At 40.9% G+C, this 22,537-nt stretch overlaps 1 protein-coding gene across 2 annotated transcripts in view; it reads left to right on the top strand.

The window, feature by feature from the left end:
- The first annotated feature begins 474 nt into the window (after positions 1 to 474).
- Positions 475 to 22,537, top strand: part of ca16b (carbonic anhydrase XVI b) — a 239,642-nt gene continuing 217,579 nt past the window's right edge. For both annotated transcript variants that reach the window (XM_060919413.1, XM_060919412.1), the window contains exon 1: positions 475 to 945. In XM_060919413.1, coding sequence (XP_060775396.1) covers positions 861 to 945 — 85 coding nt within the window. In that variant the 5' untranslated portion in view covers positions 475 to 860. The remainder of the gene's footprint in view (positions 946 to 22,537) is intronic.

Raw genomic sequence — 22,537 nt, 5'->3', positions numbered from 1 at the left:
TTTAAGATAAAGGCAAACAAACCAAACAGGAAGAAATAGCTATTAACAAAACTACAGCGCAGTTTAAAAAAAAAAGTTTGCAAAAATGCACATAACATGCTATGTCCACATATCGGGGAGATCTGTCCTACATATTGAAGATTGCCTCCTAGACTTGGCTCGGCTGAGCAGATTAATATAAGAGAATGATCACTTAAAATGATCACTCATGTAGTGTTTGTAGAATTTGCGCATCTGTTTCTGGACGGGAAAAAAAAGGGCAGTTTGAAATGGGAAATGGTGAAGTTTCCTCCACCGTGACGGCTACAAATAAAAGACCTGACGCATCCAAACGTGCATGACTTCCTTCAGTGTTGGAAATGGACGGTATGCAAAAACCGGCCTTTCTTTTTATTTCCGCCAGCTCTGCATGTGTCTGAGTCAGACATCAGGGTACAGCCTAGGGCGCTAGGATCCGGAGGGGGAGGACTCTGCTTTGCCTTACCGCCTCGCTGATGTTGGAAGAGAGAGAGAGAGAGAGAGAGAAATTGATTCCTGCTGGTGGTGCGCTCGAGTTCCCAAGTTCCTGCATGAACGCGCTGAACGCTGAACGCGAGCTCTGCGGTAGAGAAAACGAAGAGTAGAGCGACATAAAGTGCGGGATTAATATCAGAAAATGTGAGAAACCACAAGTGTGTGTGGTCCGATCTTGAGATGCGCGATATGTCCTTCAACATTACTACTTGCTTCCTGTTTGCAGCCCTAAACTGCTCTTCTGTGCAGACCTTACATTAGAAGCGCTTGGTGCTTGAATACGGCGTTTCTTCAAAATTGATCTGACTCTCAGTGTCGTTGCTGTTCGGCCTCTCGCTCAGAGTGACATGAGTGTGAGAAATCCGCACCGTTACGGACTCGTGTGTTGGGGTCTGTCTGTGCTCCTCATCCAGTCCATCAGCTCACATCCCGGTAAGTGAACATACAAACATTTCATGCTTGCTTTCATATGGTCGTGACAATTTCAAAAAAAAGTTGCTGAACTTGTGTTGAACATTTACTTTGATCCAAGAAAATATGAATGAAGGATTCTCGAGACACCCATTCATCGGCAAAAACTGACTGTACTTGACATCTGCTACATATATTTATTGATATACTAAAAAAAAAGTAGACACGGGCAAGGCTGGGGTAAATGTACAGTAAGACTGCTGGAACATCTCCAGGGGACAATTCATTTATAGAGTGTTTATTTATATTTGTAACTGAACGCCCTATATGTGAATTCAGGGTTATGCGTTTATTCAGGTTTTGTATCCCATATATTATTTTGCACTTAGAACCTTGCAGGTGATGTAATGTTGAGAATTTTTGGTTAGGAGCCAGTACGTGCTCACTATACATATTACTGTAGCCTTTATTGATGCCTCATCCATCAGGAGCACTTACTGTTCGATTTATTTGCCTCTTGAAATTAGATCTGTTTGCATTAGATGTAGCTTACAAAATGACAAAATACTCATAAGGTCAATCTAATGAGAAACAGAACCTTTTGGACTGTGCATGGAGTCCTGTCATGTTTACTATTTCCTTTAAATCTCTTACAAGATTTACTTTACATTAACAGCTATTATTATTATTGTTATTATTGGTTTGTAGTCATTAGGCATCCATATACTTGACAGGAACCTATACAGTATATGGATGCATAATGACAATAAAAGGTATAGGTGTATGATCACACCCAGAAAAGGATCTTGCTGCCAAAATATTTTCACACGTTTGTTCTGCATTGTACACCACCACAGTCCTGTTAAAAAAAAAACTGAGATGGAATACACACTCTGACCAGTCCCTTTTTACCATTTAAAATAGGTTTTACTCATATACATAGACCTTTCTCATTTCAAACACAAGTGCTTCCCAAATCGGCAGGTCACCTTAATATACCTGAAAGGAGTCATATTATTTTTGGGCTCTACTTGCTGTATTAGGCTGTGATGGCTTTATTAGAGGGCTGATAAATGTTGTGGCTAAAAGATCTTGACATCTAAGGATGCACCAGGTTGCACTTGGCTTATTCACCTGGCTATTCATAGTCACTCGTCATCAGTTTTTCTCCTTTCAGGGCCAATCCTATTGATATTCTGTACTGTATTACTGAAAATGCAACAAGGAATTTCAGAAGGAAACAAAACAGTGACCTCAGAATTGGAGGAAGGTTTGCCTTGTCAAAATTTACAACCAGCGCACTGAAAGCCTAGAAAAGATGCCATTATGAAGACATTTACAGTCTGGAGCTTGGTTGAAGCATAATCTCTGCTATCCAACAAGAATGTAAATAAGTGTATTTAGATGATGAACAAAAGGGTCATAAGGTTACAAAAGTAGAAAATAAACAGATTGATATGAATTTCATGCACCTATACTGGTCAGGACCTGTGCCTTATTATGCTGCATGTTACTCTTGCTCTCACTTATTGTTTAGAAAATGTGACAGATCTTTATGGTGATGCATTTGACAAAATAAAAACTGATAGCTCATGAAGGTTTGTAAACTGCATCCAGTGCAGGGACCATTGTTTTCTGAGTTTACAATAAGTTTGTTCTCATGATATATTCAGTATATTTGGATGTGTTAATTATAGTGCAAGACATATTTAGACCAAATTTTGTTTCCAGTAACATGACCTCTTACTCATAAATACTGATGGCTTTATAGAGAGAATGAGTCTGGACTGTAACTGAAAGAGTTACAGAGTGTAAGCGGAGTATTCTGTTGGCCAGCAGTGGTTATGGGTTGTCCTGCTGGAAGAAAGTTTTGGTAGTATAGTTTATGTAGCGGTTCAGACATATTTAGGCTGTTCTAAGTATATTGTCCAGGGCTGGCTACTGTGTACTAAAAAACACAATGGGTGCAGTCCATGACCTCAGCCACTCACCATTGTTTTTTCAAAGGAACATGAAAAGATGAATTATTTGTTTGCGGAAGGGCTGGGATTTCCTCTTACGTAATTCTCTTGGAGTTGGAGTTGCATTTGTGTTCTGTAATGTTTCCAGTGTGTGTATGGGTGCTTGTTAATGGCTTTTTATGAATGTGTGTTTCCAGTAGAGATAAAATCACTTGGATCCATTAGCTGTTGACTGCATTCAATCCAAAAAGTTATAGCATGTGAAAATATCTTAAGTGTTTCCATAGCTAAAAGTATGTAATATTTCTTACTTGGATTGTGAATTTATTATTATATCAGATGATTAAGCCCAATTCTACATTTTTTTTTAATGAATTTCAAGTTTGAACTTGTCTTGTTCTGTGGAAAAAGGAAAACACTGATGATGATAATAGCCACACTTACCATATCCGTGCACTTTGGAGCCGATTTGTCAATCTGAACAATTTATCACGCCATTCATCTATGAAAAGGGACCGTCATAGGATCACAGGTGATCAGTATAGTTTGGGCTGTGGACTATCCAGCACTTTTAGCGTGTGTGGTCCTGGTACCAATTTACCAGCCACAGCAACATTACTGGTTGGTTTACTGACCGGCCACGATATGAGCTGCGCAGTTTGAGAATACAGCTCATCTTCAATATCTTCAGGACTGCTTTGTTGAGAATGCTGCACCGCGAAATGATATTTTTGCAGCCGTAGTCCTGTAGTGGTCCTGTAGTAGCAATATAAAAATTACATTTTGATAGATTTTTGAGATAGGTGGAGAAAAAAAGAGAAGAAAAAAAAGGGAGAGAACAAAAGAAAGAAAATTAACAATAAGGAGAAAATAGTGCACATGCATCAAAAACAAATAAAAAACAACATACAATCTGACAGCAATACTGACAAATACATGTGAGACACTAAAAGAAAAAAGAAGAAAAAAAACAGTACAAGAGGGTGAAAGATATTGAGTGGCAAAAATGACAAGGGAGAGATGAGCAGTGGATAGACGCACGGATTGAACAGTATTAAATATTGAGTATTAAATATTATGTGCTTTACCGTCAAGAATCATTTTGTCAGATCTGCCCACATGATGATCTATCATGTTATAAATATTAATGCAAGGGTGTCATGTAGTGTGTTACAATTATGACTGTATTAAAAACATTACATTCATATCTTTCTGTATCTTCTTTTTTCCACCTTTTGCTCATCATCCAAATATATTTGGATGCCAAATAAACAAAAAGGAGAAAACAATTGCACATGTGCATAACAAAAAGTAAAGAAAGAAATGAATAATTTTTGGTTTATATAGCAATATAATTTGACAGCAAAACAAACAAATATAGGCAAGAAAATACAATAAAAAAGAAGGGAGAAAAAGAAATACAACCAGGTGCATCAGTAGTGGATAGACACACAGAATGAACGGTATTTAATATTAAGGTTTTGTTGATGTGTTGATCAGCTAGATGTAGAAGAAGATTCAGACCATGCAATATGGTTATCATTTCTGAATTTTGAGTGCAGTAATATTGCGTTCTTGGTGAGAACTAGGGTGATAATAATAAATGTATTATGTTGTGTTATTGAATGTGGGGCGGTGGTGTAGTGGTTAGCACTGTCGCCTCAGCAAGAAGGTCCGGGTTCGAGCCCAGTGGCCAATGGGGGCCTTTCTGTGTGGAGTTCGCATGTTCTCCCTGTCTGCATGGGTTTCCTCCGGGTGCTCCGGTTTCCCCCACAGTCCAAAGACATGGAGGTTAGGCTAATTGGTGGCTCTAAATTGACCGTAGATGTGAATGTGAGTGTGAATGGTTGTTTGTCTCTATGTGTCAGCCCTGCGGTGACCTGGCGACTTGTCCAGGGTGTACCCCACCTCTCACCCATAGTCAGCTGGGATAGGCTCCAGCTTGCCCGCAACCCTGTACAAGGTAAGCGGCTACGGATAATGGATGGATGGATGGATGTGTTATTGAACTTTAACAATAATCATGCTGATAACCAAAATACATGGGTGTAGTTGTTCTTATGGTTTGTAAACCCCATGACACACATAGTGTGCTGCATGATGTGTGTTCTATGAATAATCTTACACTGAAGAAGCAGTATGTTAATGACTTTAATCCTACTAAATATGGATTTACAAAATTAAGTCAAGCTATTGAGATCAGTTTTAGTGTTGAAATATTTTCCCCCTTTTGTTAAGTGGGAGTAATATAATGTTTCCACTGGATGATTGATTGATTGATTGATTGATTGATTGATTGATTGATTGATTGATTGATTGATGTAAAATAACATGCAAATCAGCTATATCGTACACATATACACCACAACTGAAAAAACATGAAACTAAACCAAGGATTACACAAAAAGTCTAAAATATACTTATTTTCATTGTGGTCCCATAGTAAAGTTTCAGGATGGCAGGAACAAGGTAAAAAACAGACTAGAAATACCGACAATGGAAATTGCTCATGAGCATAATGACTAGGACATCAGCAGAAATATTACTAAAAAAAATAGCATACAAAGACAATTATGGATTATGTAAAAAAGTGCCTTTTAACAGTCCTTTTAAAACACTGAAAGCTCTGAACTGACTGTATCTGAGGCGGCAGACTATTCCACTGTTTCACAGCATTGAACAGGAAGGATTTTTGACCATGACTCTTGATCTTAGGGATCATTAAACTGTATTGGCTAAAACAAGTATTATAAGAACGTACATCAGCCACTCGAACAATGTTGGACGTAAGATAAGGTGCAGAGAGACCATATATAATTTTATAAATATGGTTCACACCAATGTGCCAAACTCTCTTTTCGACAGGGAGCCAACCCACTTTTTTGAAATCCGAAATATCCATGATACATGATACCATATACATTCTATACATGATAGAATGTATATGGTATCGTGAGCGCTTTAATTGGGAATGGCAGCAGTGTGCTGATTTTTTTTCTATCAATTCAGACGATTCTAAGGAAGTATTAGATGTAGAAGATTTTTATTTGATTGCATTTTTTAAAAATTGAATATAGTATGGAGATTGGTCTTTACCTATGCCACACATAAACATTTTTTCTTATGAAGACTTTTTTTTTTAGATTTTATTGCAGATGTATAATGTCTTTTCGGAGTTTGCATGTTCCTTCCGTGTGTGCGTGGGTTTCCTCCGGGTGCTCCAGTTTCCCCTACCGTCCAAAGACATGCGGTTAGGTTAACTGGCTACTCTAAGGCTACATCCACATGACAACGGCAACGAGATTTTTTTTTTAGCGGGTAAAAAAAATATCGCGTCCACATGGGCAACGGATCAGTAAAATATCAGGTCCATATGGCAACGTAATGCTTGCTGAAAACGATGCAATACACATGCCACACCTCTACGTGCGCTGTAAGACGGTCCCATCGGAGACACCAGAACAATAGAAGAAGAAGTAGGACGCATGCGCATGTAACGGGTTTATTTTTTTTCACTTGCCATTGTGTGTAGCGGTGGGGAAATTCTGCGCTGGCCCTTTAAGAGCGCAGGTAGTTATGGGAACGAGGCGCTGGCCTCTTTCAGTTCGTTTTGGAAATGTAAGCGCCAATGCCACTGGACGTTTGCAGCCCGTCCTCAGCAGTGTATTTGTGTCTCATTTCTTCAGAATAAAAAGACTGGTGAACAACACAATGCAACGTCTGTTACACGCATAAACCCCTTCTTCTACCCGGCGTGAAGCACTCACAGGAACAAACACACAACAACAACAAGAAGATGGCTGCGACTATGCGAGGAAATCGTGCCTTCTGTGTGTACAAATTAGTTTTATTAGTGTGCATAGTTTTATATAACTTAATTTTCTTATTTTCTTATCTACATTTTGAAAAGCATTTTTATATAATTTATATAACTTTTTATACTGTGTGTGAACATTTTGAAAAGCAGTCTTATCCAATAAAAAAAAGAAATTCAAGAAATGGTTCAGTTACTTGTTTATTTAAAAGAAAAGCTGTATACAAAAGTGAATGCAATGCAGTGGTTCATACAAAACAGTCTGTTGAAGGGTCTTCTGACCCTTTTCCCCTCTGCCTCCATTATAGTCAGGTAACTATTGCTTTGTGTGGAAGGCTGTACTTTCTGTTCATCAAAGCAGGTGTAAATTGTCTGTCTGGCAGGTCAGTCAGGTTAATGTGTAAACAATTTCAATTTCTGTTGTTACGAATGATGCGCGCGAGAGTGCTGCTTGTTGTAGTCATGTGGTTGTGACATCATCGTAAACAAATCCGTTCTACTCATCCAGACGACTTCGCAACGGCTCCGTTGCCAGATTTTTCCACTCTGGAACCCGTTCTCAAAAGATTTCGTTTTGGGGCACCCAAAACGCCGGTGCCGTGTGGACGCCAGGCCGAAACGATAAACAATTTTATCAGATTCACCTGAATCCGTTGCCATGTGGACAGGGCCTAAATTGCTCATAGGTATGAATGTGTGTGAATGGTTGAGAGGAGAAAACCTCTATGACTAATCCAGTAGAAGGCAACGGAAAATCACTACTGTAATTCTTCCCAAGAAACTCTGATCTGCCCTCAGGCAGAATACTAAAAAAAAAAGTTTTCTTTCAAACTCGTTCTTGTTTTGGATATTTGTTTATTAAGAAGTATGGATAAACCTCAGCCAGGGTGTGCGCTTGGTGTCAGTGCAGACTTACACAGTTGTGTTTATATTCCACCAGGCTCGGACCTGGCGCCGTGGGGGGGGGGCGAAAGGGGGCGTCGCCCCCTCGTGGCTACAGCCCTGCCCCCTCAACAGAGACTCAGATCACTTAATTGTTTTCTTATGAAAATATAATGTATTATAGACGTATTAATAATTTGCATTTTCAAATACGAAATATTAAGTGGTTGTGCATTGCACAAAAATACATTTCACATAAATCACTACTAAAATTGGCACGGGAGAACAAATCTGATTGGTTGTTATGACACAAGTGCACTGTCTCTGCAATATCCTGTAATATGCAGTCAAGTTTACGGGAGTAGTCTTTCCCCCACCGAATTAAACAAATTCAATCACAATATTGTGAATCCATTTTCTTTCTTTGTAGGCTAAGTTTATCTCCGTTTATGTTGGTGTATGTGTTCATATATGGTCCACTTTGTGCGCAAATAGCGTAAGAATATGTGTCGTTGACGTCACCCCCCATGCAGCGGGGCTGAAAATTCATCACTTCAGAGTGTTTAGTCCCCTACACGCCTAAACTGGGATCGCGGATTAAGTGGTTAGCGTTGACTCGGTGCGAGTCAGGAAGGCTATTACTGGTGCAGCTGCGGGGTCTGTTGATTTTTTAAAATTATGATTTTGGCCGCCGAGCCAAGTACCTTAGACTTGCATTGACGTTTTGTTTTCATGCCGCGGAGCTATTTGTATGTATTTTAAATGTAAAGGACTTGCCTGTAGGTTTGTGTGTGTTGTTTTATGTTTGGCATCTTTCCGGTTGTACCGCGTGTCTGTGAGAAAATTGGAGGGGAGGGTTAACAGGTGGGCACGGGTGCTGATAAAGCGCAACTGCCCTGGTAATATGTCACATGATTTTCCCGGACTAAAGCAACCTTCAGGGCCGTGGTTTTGTGGTTGGCGCAGTTAATTGTTTGAAACACGTTGTCAGACTGCCATCACTACTACACACTATATGAAAAATATTTGCCCCCTTGCGATTTCTAATTGCCCCCTTAGTAAACTGTTCCTGGCGCCGGGCCTGACCAGGCTTAAAAAGTGCTAAAGAAAACAGGTCCTTGATTGATGGGTTCTGGTTGTGAACTTGCTTTAAGTCCATGCATGGATGATACGTTGGAGTTTCATGCACCCATTTGGTAAGATTACACTCACTGGCCAACTTAATAGGAATTTGCTCTTGATTTTAAGATTCCTGTTCTTGGCTGGCAAGAGTGGAACCCAGTGTCGTCTTCTGCTGTTGCATGCTGAGATGCTTTTCTGCTCACCACGGTTGTAAAGAATGATTATATGAGTTGCTATATCCTTCCTGGCAACTCAAACCAATCTGGCTATTTTCCTCTGACCTCTCTCATCAACAAGCTGTTTCCACCTACAGAACTGTCACTCACTCATTTTTTGTTTGTTTGTTTGTTTGTTTGTTTTGTTTTTCACACCATTCTGTGTAAACTCTAGAGACTGTTGTGTGTGAAAATCCCAGGAGATCATCAGTTTCTGAAATACTCAAACCAGTCCATCTGGCATCAACACCCATGCCACAGTGAAAGTCACACTTTGAGATCACAATTTTTTCCATCCTGATGTTTGAAGTGAACATTAACTGAAGTTCTTGATTTGTATCTGCATGATTTTATATATTGTGCTTCTGTCAATGGATTGGCTGATTAGATAACGGTATAAAACAGCAGGTGGATGGGTGTACTTAATAAAGTGGCCAGTGAGTGTCTATGACAAATGAATGCATTTTTCATTTGTTGTAATAGAGTCCAGTTTTGTGAACCAGCTTGTTAAGAGGTGAATTGGAATTCGGTTCAGTCCAACACTGCCTATAATAAATAATGCTAGTGTATTCCAGTGGGTTGTCGTCTTCTATTGTTTTGATAAGCACTGTGAAGTTGAGCTTGAATTACACCGACGGAGATGTTTATGCCGAGATAGTGCCCGTGCTTTTAAGTACTTTTTTTAACTGTATTGATTACTTTAGTGATGTCTTTAAGCAAATGTACTGGATTCTGCACAAACAATATCACATTGCCAGCATATGGATAGAGTTAACGATTAAAGTTTTTAAAGTGATTTAAAGTCGCCAGTGATGGTGGTGATATTGTCGTTTTGTTTTATTGCTGAAGCTATGAATAATATAAACAGTAATGGAGAGCGGACATCCTTCCATGGTGTCTTGGAAGAGTGAATGTTTGTGAGGTTAATCCATTAGTAAATACTGTGGCTACTGTTGAATCCTTGTTCGGCTTAAGCAGTACTGACATGAAAGCAGTGTTCATGTTTGGCGGGATGGAAGCTGACTTTTTATCCCCCCAGCATCTAATGCAGGGGGATATAGCTATTGCTCTGTCCGTCTGTCCGTCCGTCCGTCCGTCCGTCCGTCTGTCTGTAAACATTTTAGTTTCCGGAGCATAACTCAAAAACTATTAGGATCTTTTTTTTCACGAAACCTGACAGTTATGTTAAGTGACTAGAGGAGTTGTGCCTTTTGACATTTTTGGGATTTGTGTGATTTATTTTTTTCTGTATTTCCATGGCAACCAATTCAACTTGGGAAGATTTGGAGTGGGGTTTCATGTGGGGGCCGGGGGGATATGTCATCTCCTGACGACTCTTGTTTTATTTATTTATTTATTTATTTATTTTATTTTATATCTCTTCTGCTATTCTCCAGAAAAGTGGTGAAATAATGTAGTTTTCTCATAGTGTTTAAAGCATTAAACAGGGAAGCCATCTGTGCCAGGTGATTTATTGGTGGGGCGTTGCGTTTAAGTGTCAAGTGTTGAAATGTTAATGAAGCTTTTCGGTTTCTCTTTAAGTAATTTTAGAAATAAGAGTATTCAAGAATTTTTCAATTTCTAATGTGGTATGTATATTTTCAGGGATGTGTACTGTATTGTAATATATTCTGAAAGTGTCATTCATTGCTGCTGGGACTGTTGAACCTTTAATTGTTGTTGTAATTGTTTATTTTTCCCCTTTTGTCGCATTAAAGTTGGTTTGCTAAATATTTTCCTGATTTATTGTTATGCTGAATATAACTGAAAGAGTTGTCACAAAAGGAGTAGACTTTTTGTTGATTATATTATGTGAATTGCAAATGAATCTCTGTCAGATTTCTTTTGTGGTCTGTGCTGTGGGGTTTACCATTTGAGAGTCGAGAAGACATTTTGGTTTTTGTTCTAAATTATTTTCTGTATGAGATTGTCTTTTTCTCTTAGTACTGCTTTTGCCGTCTCCCACAGAATTATAGGTATTGCTCCCTATTTACTGATGGAGGCAAGCCAGCACATTGTGCATAGTAACAGATGGGCTACACTCAATAAATGTATACCTACAAAGTGCACCTATGTGGTAGATATAAATAATAAACTGGTGTGTGTGTGTGTGTGTGTGTGTGTGTGTGTGTGTGTGCGCGCGTGCACGCGTGTGCATGCAAGGTAAATCAGAGATCACAGTGCCTTGTAGAGACTGGCTTTTGGCCCTTCTGTCAAATAGGCATAAAGCTCTGCTGGAAGCTCCAGCCAGACAACCGAATCCATCAAAGGCCACTTGTCAGAAGACACTGGGTTTTTTAATGCTTTACCTTGCCCTTCACTCTCCCCGGCAGCACTCACTCTTCTCTAATGAGCACTCTTCTGCTCAGTGATTGAGTGGTTGTGTATGTAATGAAATCAGAAAGGAATTCTTTCTCCCTCTCGTTTTCTAATCTGTCTATCTTCAATACCCTGACCTGCATAATAAGAGCACATAAATCGTTTAATTGAAAATGGAGAATGAAAATCAATACAAAGGAAGCATTAAACTTAATGGAAGGCAGTGATCCAGATCCATATTTCATATCCACAAGATGGCTGTGATTTTAACACGTCACTTGGCTTTTTAGTTGGTCTTTTTTTTTCCCTTTTAAGTGCTTTGCACTTTATGGAGGGTTGAAGTGTTTTGACTGCCGTAATGTTAGCACTGAGTGAGCAGTGTCTTCCTCAGATATGTAATCAGTCAAAGATGGAAGAAATAAAAGACATCTCATCTCATTGTCTCTAGCTGCTTTATCCTGTTCTACAGGGTCGCAGGCAAGCTGGAGCCTATCCCAGCTGACTACGGGTGAAAGGCGGGGTACACCCTGGACAAGTTGCCAGGTCATCACAGGGCTGACACATAGACACAGACAACCATTCACACTCACATTCACACCTACGGTCAATTTAGAGTCACCAGTTAACCTCACCTGCATGTCTTTGGACTGTGAGGGAAACCGGAGCACCTGGAGGAAACCCACACGGACACGGGGAGAACATGCAAACTCTGCACAGAAAGGCCCTCGCCGGCCACGGGGCTCGAACCCGGACCTTCTTGCTGTGAGGCAACAGCGCTAACCACTACACCACCGTGCCGCCCATGAAATAAAAGACATGAATGAAAAAAAATGCAATACATTTTAGTCATTTTACACTAACTGTATTAATACAGGATGTCCCAACACTCTCCATAGTATATTCATATATGTATATATATTCATCTATCCATCCATTATCTGTAGCCGCTTATCCTGTACAGGGTCGCAGGCAAGCTGGAGCCTAACCCAGCTGACTATGGATGAGAGGCGGGGTACACCCTGGAGAAGTCGCCAGGTCATCACAGGGCTGACACATATACCCCTTTTCCACCAAATCAGTTCCAGGGCTGGTTCGGGGCCAGTGCTGGTGCTGGTTCACAACTCGTTCAACTTGCGAGCCAGCTGAGAACCAGCTTGCTTTTCCATAGCTCGCGGTGCTAAGAGAAGACACGTCATTACGTCGCTGTATACGTCATTACATCGCTGTATACGTCAGTTACGTCGCTACGTTTGCATAAACCTTGGCGTGAATATCGAAGCAAAAACAACTCGGAAGAAGCAGCAGCAACAACAACAACAATAATAATAAATGACTTAGCGTTTGTACAGCTGCTGCTTCTCGTCGCTTAAAAATGGCGATTTTTCGCGGTCTTGTTATTGTTGTCGGTCTTAACAACTCCGCCCCCCCGCTGACATAAGTGGTTCTTTCCTCTGGCCCAGCAGAGAGTTGGTGCTAGCCTGGAACCGCTTTTTCTGGCCCCAGAGCCAGTTCTTTGTCAGTGGAAACAGAAAACCCGGTTCCAAACTAAGCACTGGCCCCGAACCAGCCCTGGAACTGCTTTGGTGGAAAAGGGGCAATAGAGACAAACAACCATTCACACTCACATTCACACCTACGGTCAATTTAAAGTCACCAGTTAACCTAACCTGCATGTCTTTGGACTGTGGGGGAAACCGGAGCACCCGGAGGAAACCCATGCAGACACAGGGAGAACATGCAAACTCCACACAGAAAGGCCCTCGCCGGCCACTGGACTTGAAGCCAGAACCTGTTCTCTCTCTCTCTTTGGTGGCGTAGTGGTTAGCACTGTCGCCTCACAGCAATAAGGTTCTGGGTTCAAGCCCAGTGGCTGGCGGGGGCCTTTCTATGTGGAGTTTGCGTGTTATATATGAGAGAGAGCATAAACATCATTTAAAAGAATGCATTCTATGTGCAATGACATTCATAACACCAGATATGTTAACACGAGTTCATCGTGAGTGGGAGAGACGACTCAGTGTGTGTTTACAAAGAAGCATAGATTCACACAAAACACGATATTGAAAGTCTAATTTAATACTGGATAGGGTGTACTTTTGTGTCAATGATTCTTTAAAAGTCCCAGCTTTTCACTGAGTTGTTGATCTTAAACTGTAATACTGATATTCTTCAGTAACTACAGTAAAACTAATCGGAAAGGTAAATAATCATGAGAAGGAGAAATGCAAGTCTGGACCTGCCAGTCAGTTCTGGGAGTTAAATCAATTAAACTAGGCAAAATGTTTAAATGAGGACAATAAGTGCAAAAAGATAACATTATACTACACTGGATTTTATTAATTGATCAGCCTTATTATTCTTTCTTCGGAAAGCATAATAGTGTTGCCAGTTAAAGCAGTGCCTCCCAAAATGCCTACTAATTTGCTTTTATTAATTAGGTTGCTTATGTATGGTCTCATGCTGCTGTGCTCCATTAATTCGGATTCCTAAGTTATTACTGGCTTGTGAATAAGCCATGAGAGAAGTGAACGTGTATGTGTATATGTAGAAAATTCCATGCTGCCTGAAGAGCATGTTAAAACACTGCAGATGTGGTGATCATATGGTTATATGGTGATCTATCTACAGGTCAAATGATCATACAACCTATGCACCAACTTTGGATTTAATGCCCTAAAAAGACTCTCAGTTTATTGTTTCAAGGTTTATCTTTCAGTACTTTACTCAGTAACCACTGGGCTTGATTCAGTAACTCATAAGAAAAACATGTAATTCTGAACACATCTCCAGTTCCTAGGAGATTAAGGGATTAATTAGTAAATGTACACATTTCACACTTTAGTATTGCACTTTTTCTTTGCTTGTGTTTATATTTTCTACTGAGAATTGTTATTTAAGTTTGACCTTGCACAATATGACATATATTAAATAGCACTAAGAAGTAAATGGGGAAGTATTTCAAACCTTACTTCATCAGTTCACTTAGGTTTGGGTGTTTTTTGTTTTGTTTTGTTTCATTATTAAAGCTAGACAGCCTTTCGATTTCATAAAATCGGTGAAATTTAGTTTCTTCTGAAATTTGGTCATTGTGATATACAGTATGTTTATTTCTGTAATATCTCAAAAAAGGGCCATTCTGTGGCTGGGAAGTTGTTTAATTTGAGGGGATTCCTGAGTAAATAATGTGCATGAAATCGCTCGCTTCGTGCAGTCGAGCAGACAGAAGTAGTCCATGTGCTCATGTGCAGGTTTACCTTAACCCTATATTGACAATTACATCATTCTGTCACTAAACAAACAGCTGATCACACCAAGGTGCTCGCTGACCACCAATATTTATTAGTTTGGTCCTGCGTTTCCCTTCCTTCGCAACATAACGTCTTTTTTTCTCAGTTTCCGTTACTGTAGTCAGTTTTTCACGTTTCATTCGCACACTCACGTCCTCCATTTTTCTCTCCTGTTTCAAATTTGTATCCCACAATGTCTTGTGCGAATGGGGAAAGCCCACCACGTGATGCATGATGTAATATCTTGAATTGGGTTGGGGTGAAGCAGGAAAAAAATAGCGGAGAATTTAGGGCCATGTGGCCCTAAATTCATGAATTGTTCTATTTTTAAAAAAACGAATAAAATTGAAAGTCTGTGATTTGAATTCAGTTGCTTTCGGTCCACTAAACAAAAATAATTGGGTGTCAGGGAAAATTCTTTTTTCCGTACACTTGAAAAATCTGAAAGGGTTTTATATTAAATGCCTTTAATATTATTCTTAATTTTGTTTTATTGGCCCATACTAGATTATACTGTTTGCAGAATCATTTTTGCACATTTGTTAATGACCATATAATAATTTATCTTTGCACTTAAGAATACTGTATGCTCTCATTATTGTTGTTATTATTATTATTATTATTATTATTATTTTAAAGCTCCTTGAGTTCCACATGGATGTCTGCTTACTGGAAAGTTCTGTTTTGGAATTGAATATATTTCTATCTGCTTGGATCGGAAAGTGCCGTCTGATGTATTACTGAGATTTCTCAACCATAGTGATGACTTTTGATGAATAATTTCAAGGTTCAAGGTTTCTTTATTGTCATTAGCAACGGTGTACATAGTGAGATGAAACAGCGTATCTCCGTAGACCGCGGTGCAACATATAGCAACATACAACAAAGTACAATATGCAGAAAAGCAATGTGCAAATTGCGCACGTTAGGTGTCGTGCAAGACAAAAGACATAGTAGAAGAATACTGCTCAACATTATATTCCACATGAGCAGTCATCAGCGTCATTCAAGTAGGAGTTATATCAAGTAAAAAAAAAGATGATCTTTAGTGTGGTAATGCACAGGAATGTCAGTTCAACTCTGCAGGAGTTAAACATTTAAGAGCATTGAGAATTCTGATAGCTTGTGGCATGAAACTATTACACAGTCTGATAAAACGAGAGTAGATAGGATAAGGCTATGTGATTCATTCAATCAACTAAAAATCAGTTTAAAAAGACTAGTAGTGGTGTGTGTGTGTGTGTGTGTGTGTGTGTGTGTGTGTGTGTGTGTGTGTGTGTGTGTGTGTGTGTGTGTGTGTGTGTGTGTGAAGGATGAATTGTATCACTTGGAATTCAAGCCCACAGGTTTTCCTGAATGGTTTGTTCATTTTTCTCTTGGTGTCTTACTTTTACCCCACATTAGTTATTTTATTATTTATAAATGTGTTTGCTATTACAAGGTTTGACTACTGTAGTCAAAATAAGCCAAAATTTTCCAGCATGATAACCATTAAAGTTTGTTGACTGAATTTCATTGTCAGTTTATTTGAATAGATAAAGCTGCAGACTGCAAAGTAATCAGAGAAAATTGTGTTTGTTGTGGGGGCCAAAGTTTGGTGCTGTAATTAAAGATGATGCATTATTTCTTTCACTCGCAGTTGCCCTGCTGTGCACCCAATCAGTCTTCGAAAAATGTCTGAAGAAAAAAGAATTCTATTTTATTTGACATAATGGAAGAAACTAATATGTATTTGATCGCAGCAAGGGGTTTCAAGAGGGGAAACTATAATTGCCTCATTGTTGCTAATGCCATAGTGCAAATGCTAAATGAAGACTTATTTGTCAATTTATGTTGTTAATTTAATTTTAATTCACAAGCAGAGAATGATCTTGGCCATGCACTGACTTTGAGCTGCCCCAATTATGCAGTCTGAGGCTTTTAAAATCTTCTTAAAAAGTCATTCAGTAAAACCTGACATGATTATATTTACCCTTTCAAATGATGTTATATAAAAAGAGGAAACATGTTTGCTGTTTCCATAAACCTATAACATATAATTAATTCGGCTAAAGGCTTTGATAGACTTGGTTATTGGACCAATAACCAATTTAATGTTTATTATGTTAGCTTTGGCAGCTTGACTTGGCCCATTGAGATCTTGATTTCAGAGTTATCATTTCATGCATATGTCATGATGACCATCAGTCTAATCTTTCTGGTTCTTCAGATGACGAGATACTTACGAAAATAATTTCACCCATAAATGACCCTATAAGGAATATCATACCAACTAACCTGCTATATGAAGCTGAAAACATTTGAATAGTATGTGGTGGTCCATTCACTAATGACTTTCCCTCTCAGGAAGTCCTGTATTATCATTTAAAATAGACCATACTTCTTACAAAACAATAAGACAATAGACTAATGCTACGTCCATAAATACAGGATAAAGCCAGGATGTTGCTGGTTTATGCAAACAATGTGGGCCTCGTTGCATTGACTCCACTTTACTGACTAAAAAGGCAAGATATCCATCTTGTTCCTTGCGTTTGATTTTGATAATATTGGGAGGATTTTCTTTTTCACACAACACTGAAAAAGAAAAATGAGCTGTACAAAAACAGCTACTGTGTCAGTGAGAAAACCCAGCAACTGACCCTTAAAGAATTTGGCTCATTTTAAAATTTGACACACTGTCATGCTATTTTAATTAACCATTTCAACCATTCTTAATTTTGAGATCTGGACTGGTGAGTTAAAATAATGCAGTTAGAAATTTTAAATTAAATGCTCTTCGAGCGTTTCAGCCACAAATCTAATTTCAGTTCAAAATTCAATTTCATATGGTGTTATATATTAAAAACAATAACTTTCAAATTAAGCTGTTTGCTTTTGAATTTAGCATGATTGTAACTCATTACTAAATGTTTCTGGCTGACTTTTAACACAAAGCTTGCCAGGGTACGATTAGCTGTTCCTCTAGTTTTGATTACTCTTCCTCTGTGCATACGTCTTAGCGTAGGCAGACAGTCACAACACACAGAAACTGTCAATCAACTGCTTGGGCAGAGGCTCACATATCTGTCAGTCACAGTCTCAAGAGGATAGTTGTGTTCCTTTCATTTTCTATCCATGTTCTCTGCTCTTCTAGACACTGTCTTATTCATTCCGTTTATAGCCTCCATTTGCAATGTCTTCTCTCGTGCATTCTCTACAGACTGGGTAAAAATATTTTACAAGTAAAAACAATTACTGTGTATGAAGTACAGAGTCAGTGTAGTGTCACCTGCACTGATTATGTGAATTGAAATGAGAGTAATTGAGACCACTTCTTTCTAATAAAAGCATTTTAAGTGTGTTTTACACACACACACACACACACACACACACACACACACACACACACACACACACACACACACACCTTCATCAACTTGTCTTGGCACTGTTGCCTCACAACTAGAAGGTTCTGGGTTTGAGCCCAGCAGCCGACGGGGGCCTTTCTGTGTGGAGTTTGCATGTTCTCCCAGTGTCTGCATGGGTTTCCTCCGGGTGCTCCGGTTTCAAGTCAAGTCAACTTTATTGTCAAATATGCTATACATGCTCGACATACAGCACAGATGAAATTTCAGTCCTCTCTGACCCACAGTGCAAACAGGCAATGCAATAAATAAAAATAGAATAATTGAAAAAAAAACAACAATATAAACAGTATAAACACTCTAGATAGGAACTAGACATAGACTAAACACTCAGACAAACAGTATAAACAGTATAAATAAACAGTATAAACACTAGATAAAACAAGACATAGACTAAACACTCAGACAATATAAACAGTGTAAACACTAGATAAGAACTACACACAGACTAAACACTCAGACAGACAATATAAACAGTATAAACACTCTAGATATGAACTAGACGTAGACTAAACACACACACACACACACACACACACACACACAAATTGGTTCAAATAACCAAACAGTCAAGGGTACTTGAGGAATAGCAGGTAAACATGAAATAAGCAGTATAAACAAACTAGCCGCTGTTAAGGTGAGGTAGTGCGGAATAGTGCAAATGGGCGAGGTAAAGTGAGATGTGCGGTCCCTGAGTTCAGTGTGTTAATGAACGATGAGATGTATGTATGTATGTATGTATATGTGTGTGTGTGTGTGTGTGTGTGTGTGTTGGGGGGGGAACTGTGAGGATGACATGTCAGATGCTGAAGAGGGGTGTGCGAGCAGAATCTGTGGTAGGGGGCAGAGGGGGGAGGAGGGGCAGAACAGGGAGGGAGTTGAGCCTCCTGACCGCCTGGTGAAAGAAACTGTTCTTGAGCCTGCTGGTTTTGGCCCGGAGACTCCGCAGTCTCCTCCCCGACGGCAGCAGGCTGAAGAGGCTGTGAGATGGGTGGGTGGGGTCACCTGCAATCCTGATGGCTTTGCGGGTGAGGCGGGAGTTATAGATATCCATTAGAGAAGGGAGAGAGAGACACCAATGATCCTCTCAGCTGCTCTCACGATGCGCTGCAGAGTCTTGCAGCAGGACACGGTGCAGGCGCCGTACCACACGGTGATGCAGCTGGTCAGAATGTTCTCGATGGTGCCTCTGTAGAAAGTGTGCATGATGGGGGCCGGGGCTCTTGCTCTCCTCAGTTTGCGGAGGAAGTACAGACGCTGTTGGGCTTTTTTGGCCAGTGATGCAGTGTTGTTGCTCCAGGACAGGTCTTCAGAGATATGCACACCCAGAAACTTGGTGCTGCTCACCCTCTCCACTGCAGCACCATCGATAGATAGTGGAGCATGCTGGGTGTGCTCTCTTCTGAAGTCCACAACAATCTCCTTCATCTTCTCCATGTTCAGACGGAGATTGTTGTCCTTGCACCACATGGCCAAGCGGCTCACCTCACTCCTGTAGATTGTCTCATCGCCATTGTTGATGAGACCCACCACAGTCGTGTCATTCGCAAACTTAATGAAGAGATTTGAGCTGGATGTTGGTGTGCAGTCGTGGGTCAGCAGAGGGAAGAGGAGGGGGCTTAGCACACATCCTTGGGGGGCCCCCGTGTTCAGTGTGATGGTGCTGGAGAAGTTGCTGCTGACCCGTACAGTCTGTGGTCTCCCCGTCAGGAAGTCCAGCAGCCAGTTGCACAGGGAGGTGTTGAGTCCCAGCTGGTCCAGTTTATGAATGAGCTGCTGAGGAATGATTGTGTTGAATGCTGAGCTAAAGTCTATGAACAGCATTCTGACATACGAGTCTTTTGTCTCCAGGTGGGTGAGGGCTGAGTGGAGGGCAGTGGAGATGGCGTCATCGGTCAAACGGTTGGACTGATATGCAAACTGGAAAGGATCCAGGGCGGGGGGGAGGGCAGACTTGATATGCCTCATGACTAGCCGCTCGAAGCACTTCATGAGGATGGGAGTGAGTGCGACAGGGCGGTAGTCATTGAAGCAGGAGGGAGACGGCTTCTTTGGGACCGGGATGATGGTGGTGGTTTTGAGGCACGTGGGGACAACAGCCTGGCTCAACGAGATGTTGAAGATGTCTGTAAAGACATGTGTGAGCTCCTCGGCACAGTCTCTCAGGACACAACCAGGAATGTTATCAGGACCCGGGGCTTTTCGTGCATTTGTCATCCTGAGAGCTCTCCTCACGCTGTCTGGGGACAGCGTCAACACGTGGTCGCCGGGAGGTGGTGGGGTCTTCTGTGCCGTGGTGCTGTTGTCTGCCTCAAAGTGAGTGAAGAAGTCGTTCAACTGATTCAGCAGAGACGTGGAGTTGTCACAGGTCTGTGGCAAGGGCTTGTAGTCTGTGATGGTCTGAGTCCCCCGCCACAGGTTCCTGGTGTCTCTGCTGTCGTTGAAATGGTCAGCAATGTGCCTGGAATACTGTCTCTTGGCCACCCTGATGCCTCGTGACAGATTGGCCCTAGCTGTCCTCAGGCCCACCTCGTCCCCAGCTCTGAAGGCGGCGTTCTGAGCCCACAGGAGCCTATAGACTTCCCCTGTCAGCCATGGCTTCTGATTGGCCCGAATGGAGATGGTTCTGGTGACCGTAACATCGTCCATGCACTTCCTCATGTAGGCAGTGACGGTCTCCGTGTACTCCTGGAGATCTGTGGTGTTGTTGTAGGTGGCCGCCTGTCTGAACATGCTCCAGTCAGTGGTGGAAAAACAGTCCTGGAGTGCCTCTGAGGACCCCTCTGGCCACACACGTATCTGTTTTGTAGCTGGTTTGGTGACTTTAACCAGCGGCCTGTATGCTAAAGGTCTAAAGACGTGTGGTTAGGTTAACATGAGGCAGCCTTAGGCTGATGTGCCCTTGAGCGAGGCACCTAACCCCAACTGCTCCCCGGGTGCTGTTAGCATGGCTGCCCACTACTCTGGGTATGTGTGTGTTCTCGTTGCTCATGTGTGTGTTCACTGCTTCAGATGGGTTAAATGGGGAGTTTCACAAGTGTATATGTGATGAATAAAGTTCTTCTCTTCTTCTTCTTCTTCCTCTTCTTCTATAACCTTGCACCTTTATTTAGGGAAAGTTCTCTCGAGATAATTTCAAAGATATAAACCTGAACCATAAAAAAAATTTTAAACAGCTAGCATGGACAGTGGAACTCTGGCCGAAAATGAGACAAGAGGAGCTCACCACTAGCTTTGTTCAAAGCCACTGTACCTTTCACAAGTTGGCTAGTTGGTAAATGGTATGTCAACACCTAGACCACTTATCCAGTAGGTCATCACCAAGGTTGATGTGTATATGAACAGCAAGACTCTACAATACTCTGTGACAGGTATTGATGATGGCCAGGAGAGTTTTAGTGTAGCCATGAGTCCTTGTGACCTTTTCAGCTGAGGTGTGTTCTTCCTCTGGCCTTTAAGAGCTTGCTCAGAAGCACAGTGTAAATATGTGCTGTGCTATGCTCCTTCCTGTTTGTTTAACAGATTTAGAAACCTTTGATAAAAATGAAAAAAAGTTTTTTGTTTTTTTTCAACATGAGAGAAGCTCACACAGGAGAAAAACCTAGCTGCTATGACTTGTACAGAATAAAGACAGATTAAATGTTGTGGGGTTTTTTGTCTCTGTGTGTACCTTCAGTGTGTTAGAAGGCAGATATGGGCATCTTTAAGCCTCTCACTTACTTAGTTTTATTTGTTTAACAGTGTCATAATGCTTGTTTAAGCATAATTTAAAAAAGCATAATTAAGCATAATAATGCTTGTTTAATCATGTTAAACTGAAACCTAGTTTCAAGCTTTCTATTGGGACTGTGGGCTGTTTAAATGTAAAGTTATCCAAGTGTAATTGCTCCCTTATGCCCATAGCTGGCACATTTTTGGACTATTGCTGAGTGGGTTACAGTCTGATGGAGTGTTTTGATTAATGGAAGCATGTATGCAAGACAATTACGACATCATATCTGTCAACTGCTGCAAGGTCGTTAGATTAAACACTGCATGCTGCAGTTATCTCATTGTTCTGTGTGGTTATAGCCTAAAATCATAATGATTTCTTTGATTATAGCAATATGAAAATATTTTCCAATAGTGTATAATTACTTTGATATATAAGCAGTATCGAAGGGCGGCACGGTGGTGTAGTGGTTAGCGCTGTTGCCTCACAGCAAGAAGGTCCGGGTTCGAGCCCCGTGGCCGGCGAGGGCCTTTCTGTGCGGAGTTTGCATGTTCTCCCCGTGTCCGCGTGGGTTTCCTCCGGGTGCTCCGGTTTCCCCCACAGTCCAAAGACATGCAGGTTAGGTTAACTGGTGACTCTAAATTGAGCGTAGGTGTGAATGTGAGTGTGAATGGTTGTCTGTGTCTATGTGTCAGCCCTGTGATGACCTGGTGACTTGTCCAGGGTGTACCCCGCCTTTCGCCCGTAGTCAGCTGGGATAGGCTTCAGCTTGCCTGCGACCCTGTAGAAGGATAAAGCGGCAAGAGATAATGAGATGAGATGAGATTGGCACGACTGTGACTGCTGATATTCAGTATGAGTACAAGTGCGATACTGCTTTTATACAGCAGTTCT

Source organism: Neoarius graeffei, chromosome 4 (assembly GCF_027579695.1).
Source record: "Neoarius graeffei isolate fNeoGra1 chromosome 4, fNeoGra1.pri, whole genome shotgun sequence".
In the NCBI taxonomy this organism is placed as follows: Eukaryota; Metazoa; Chordata; class Actinopteri; order Siluriformes; family Ariidae; genus Neoarius; species Neoarius graeffei.
The sequence above is the reverse complement of the archived record's forward strand: the minus strand, read 5'-3'. Positions and strand labels throughout refer to the sequence as shown.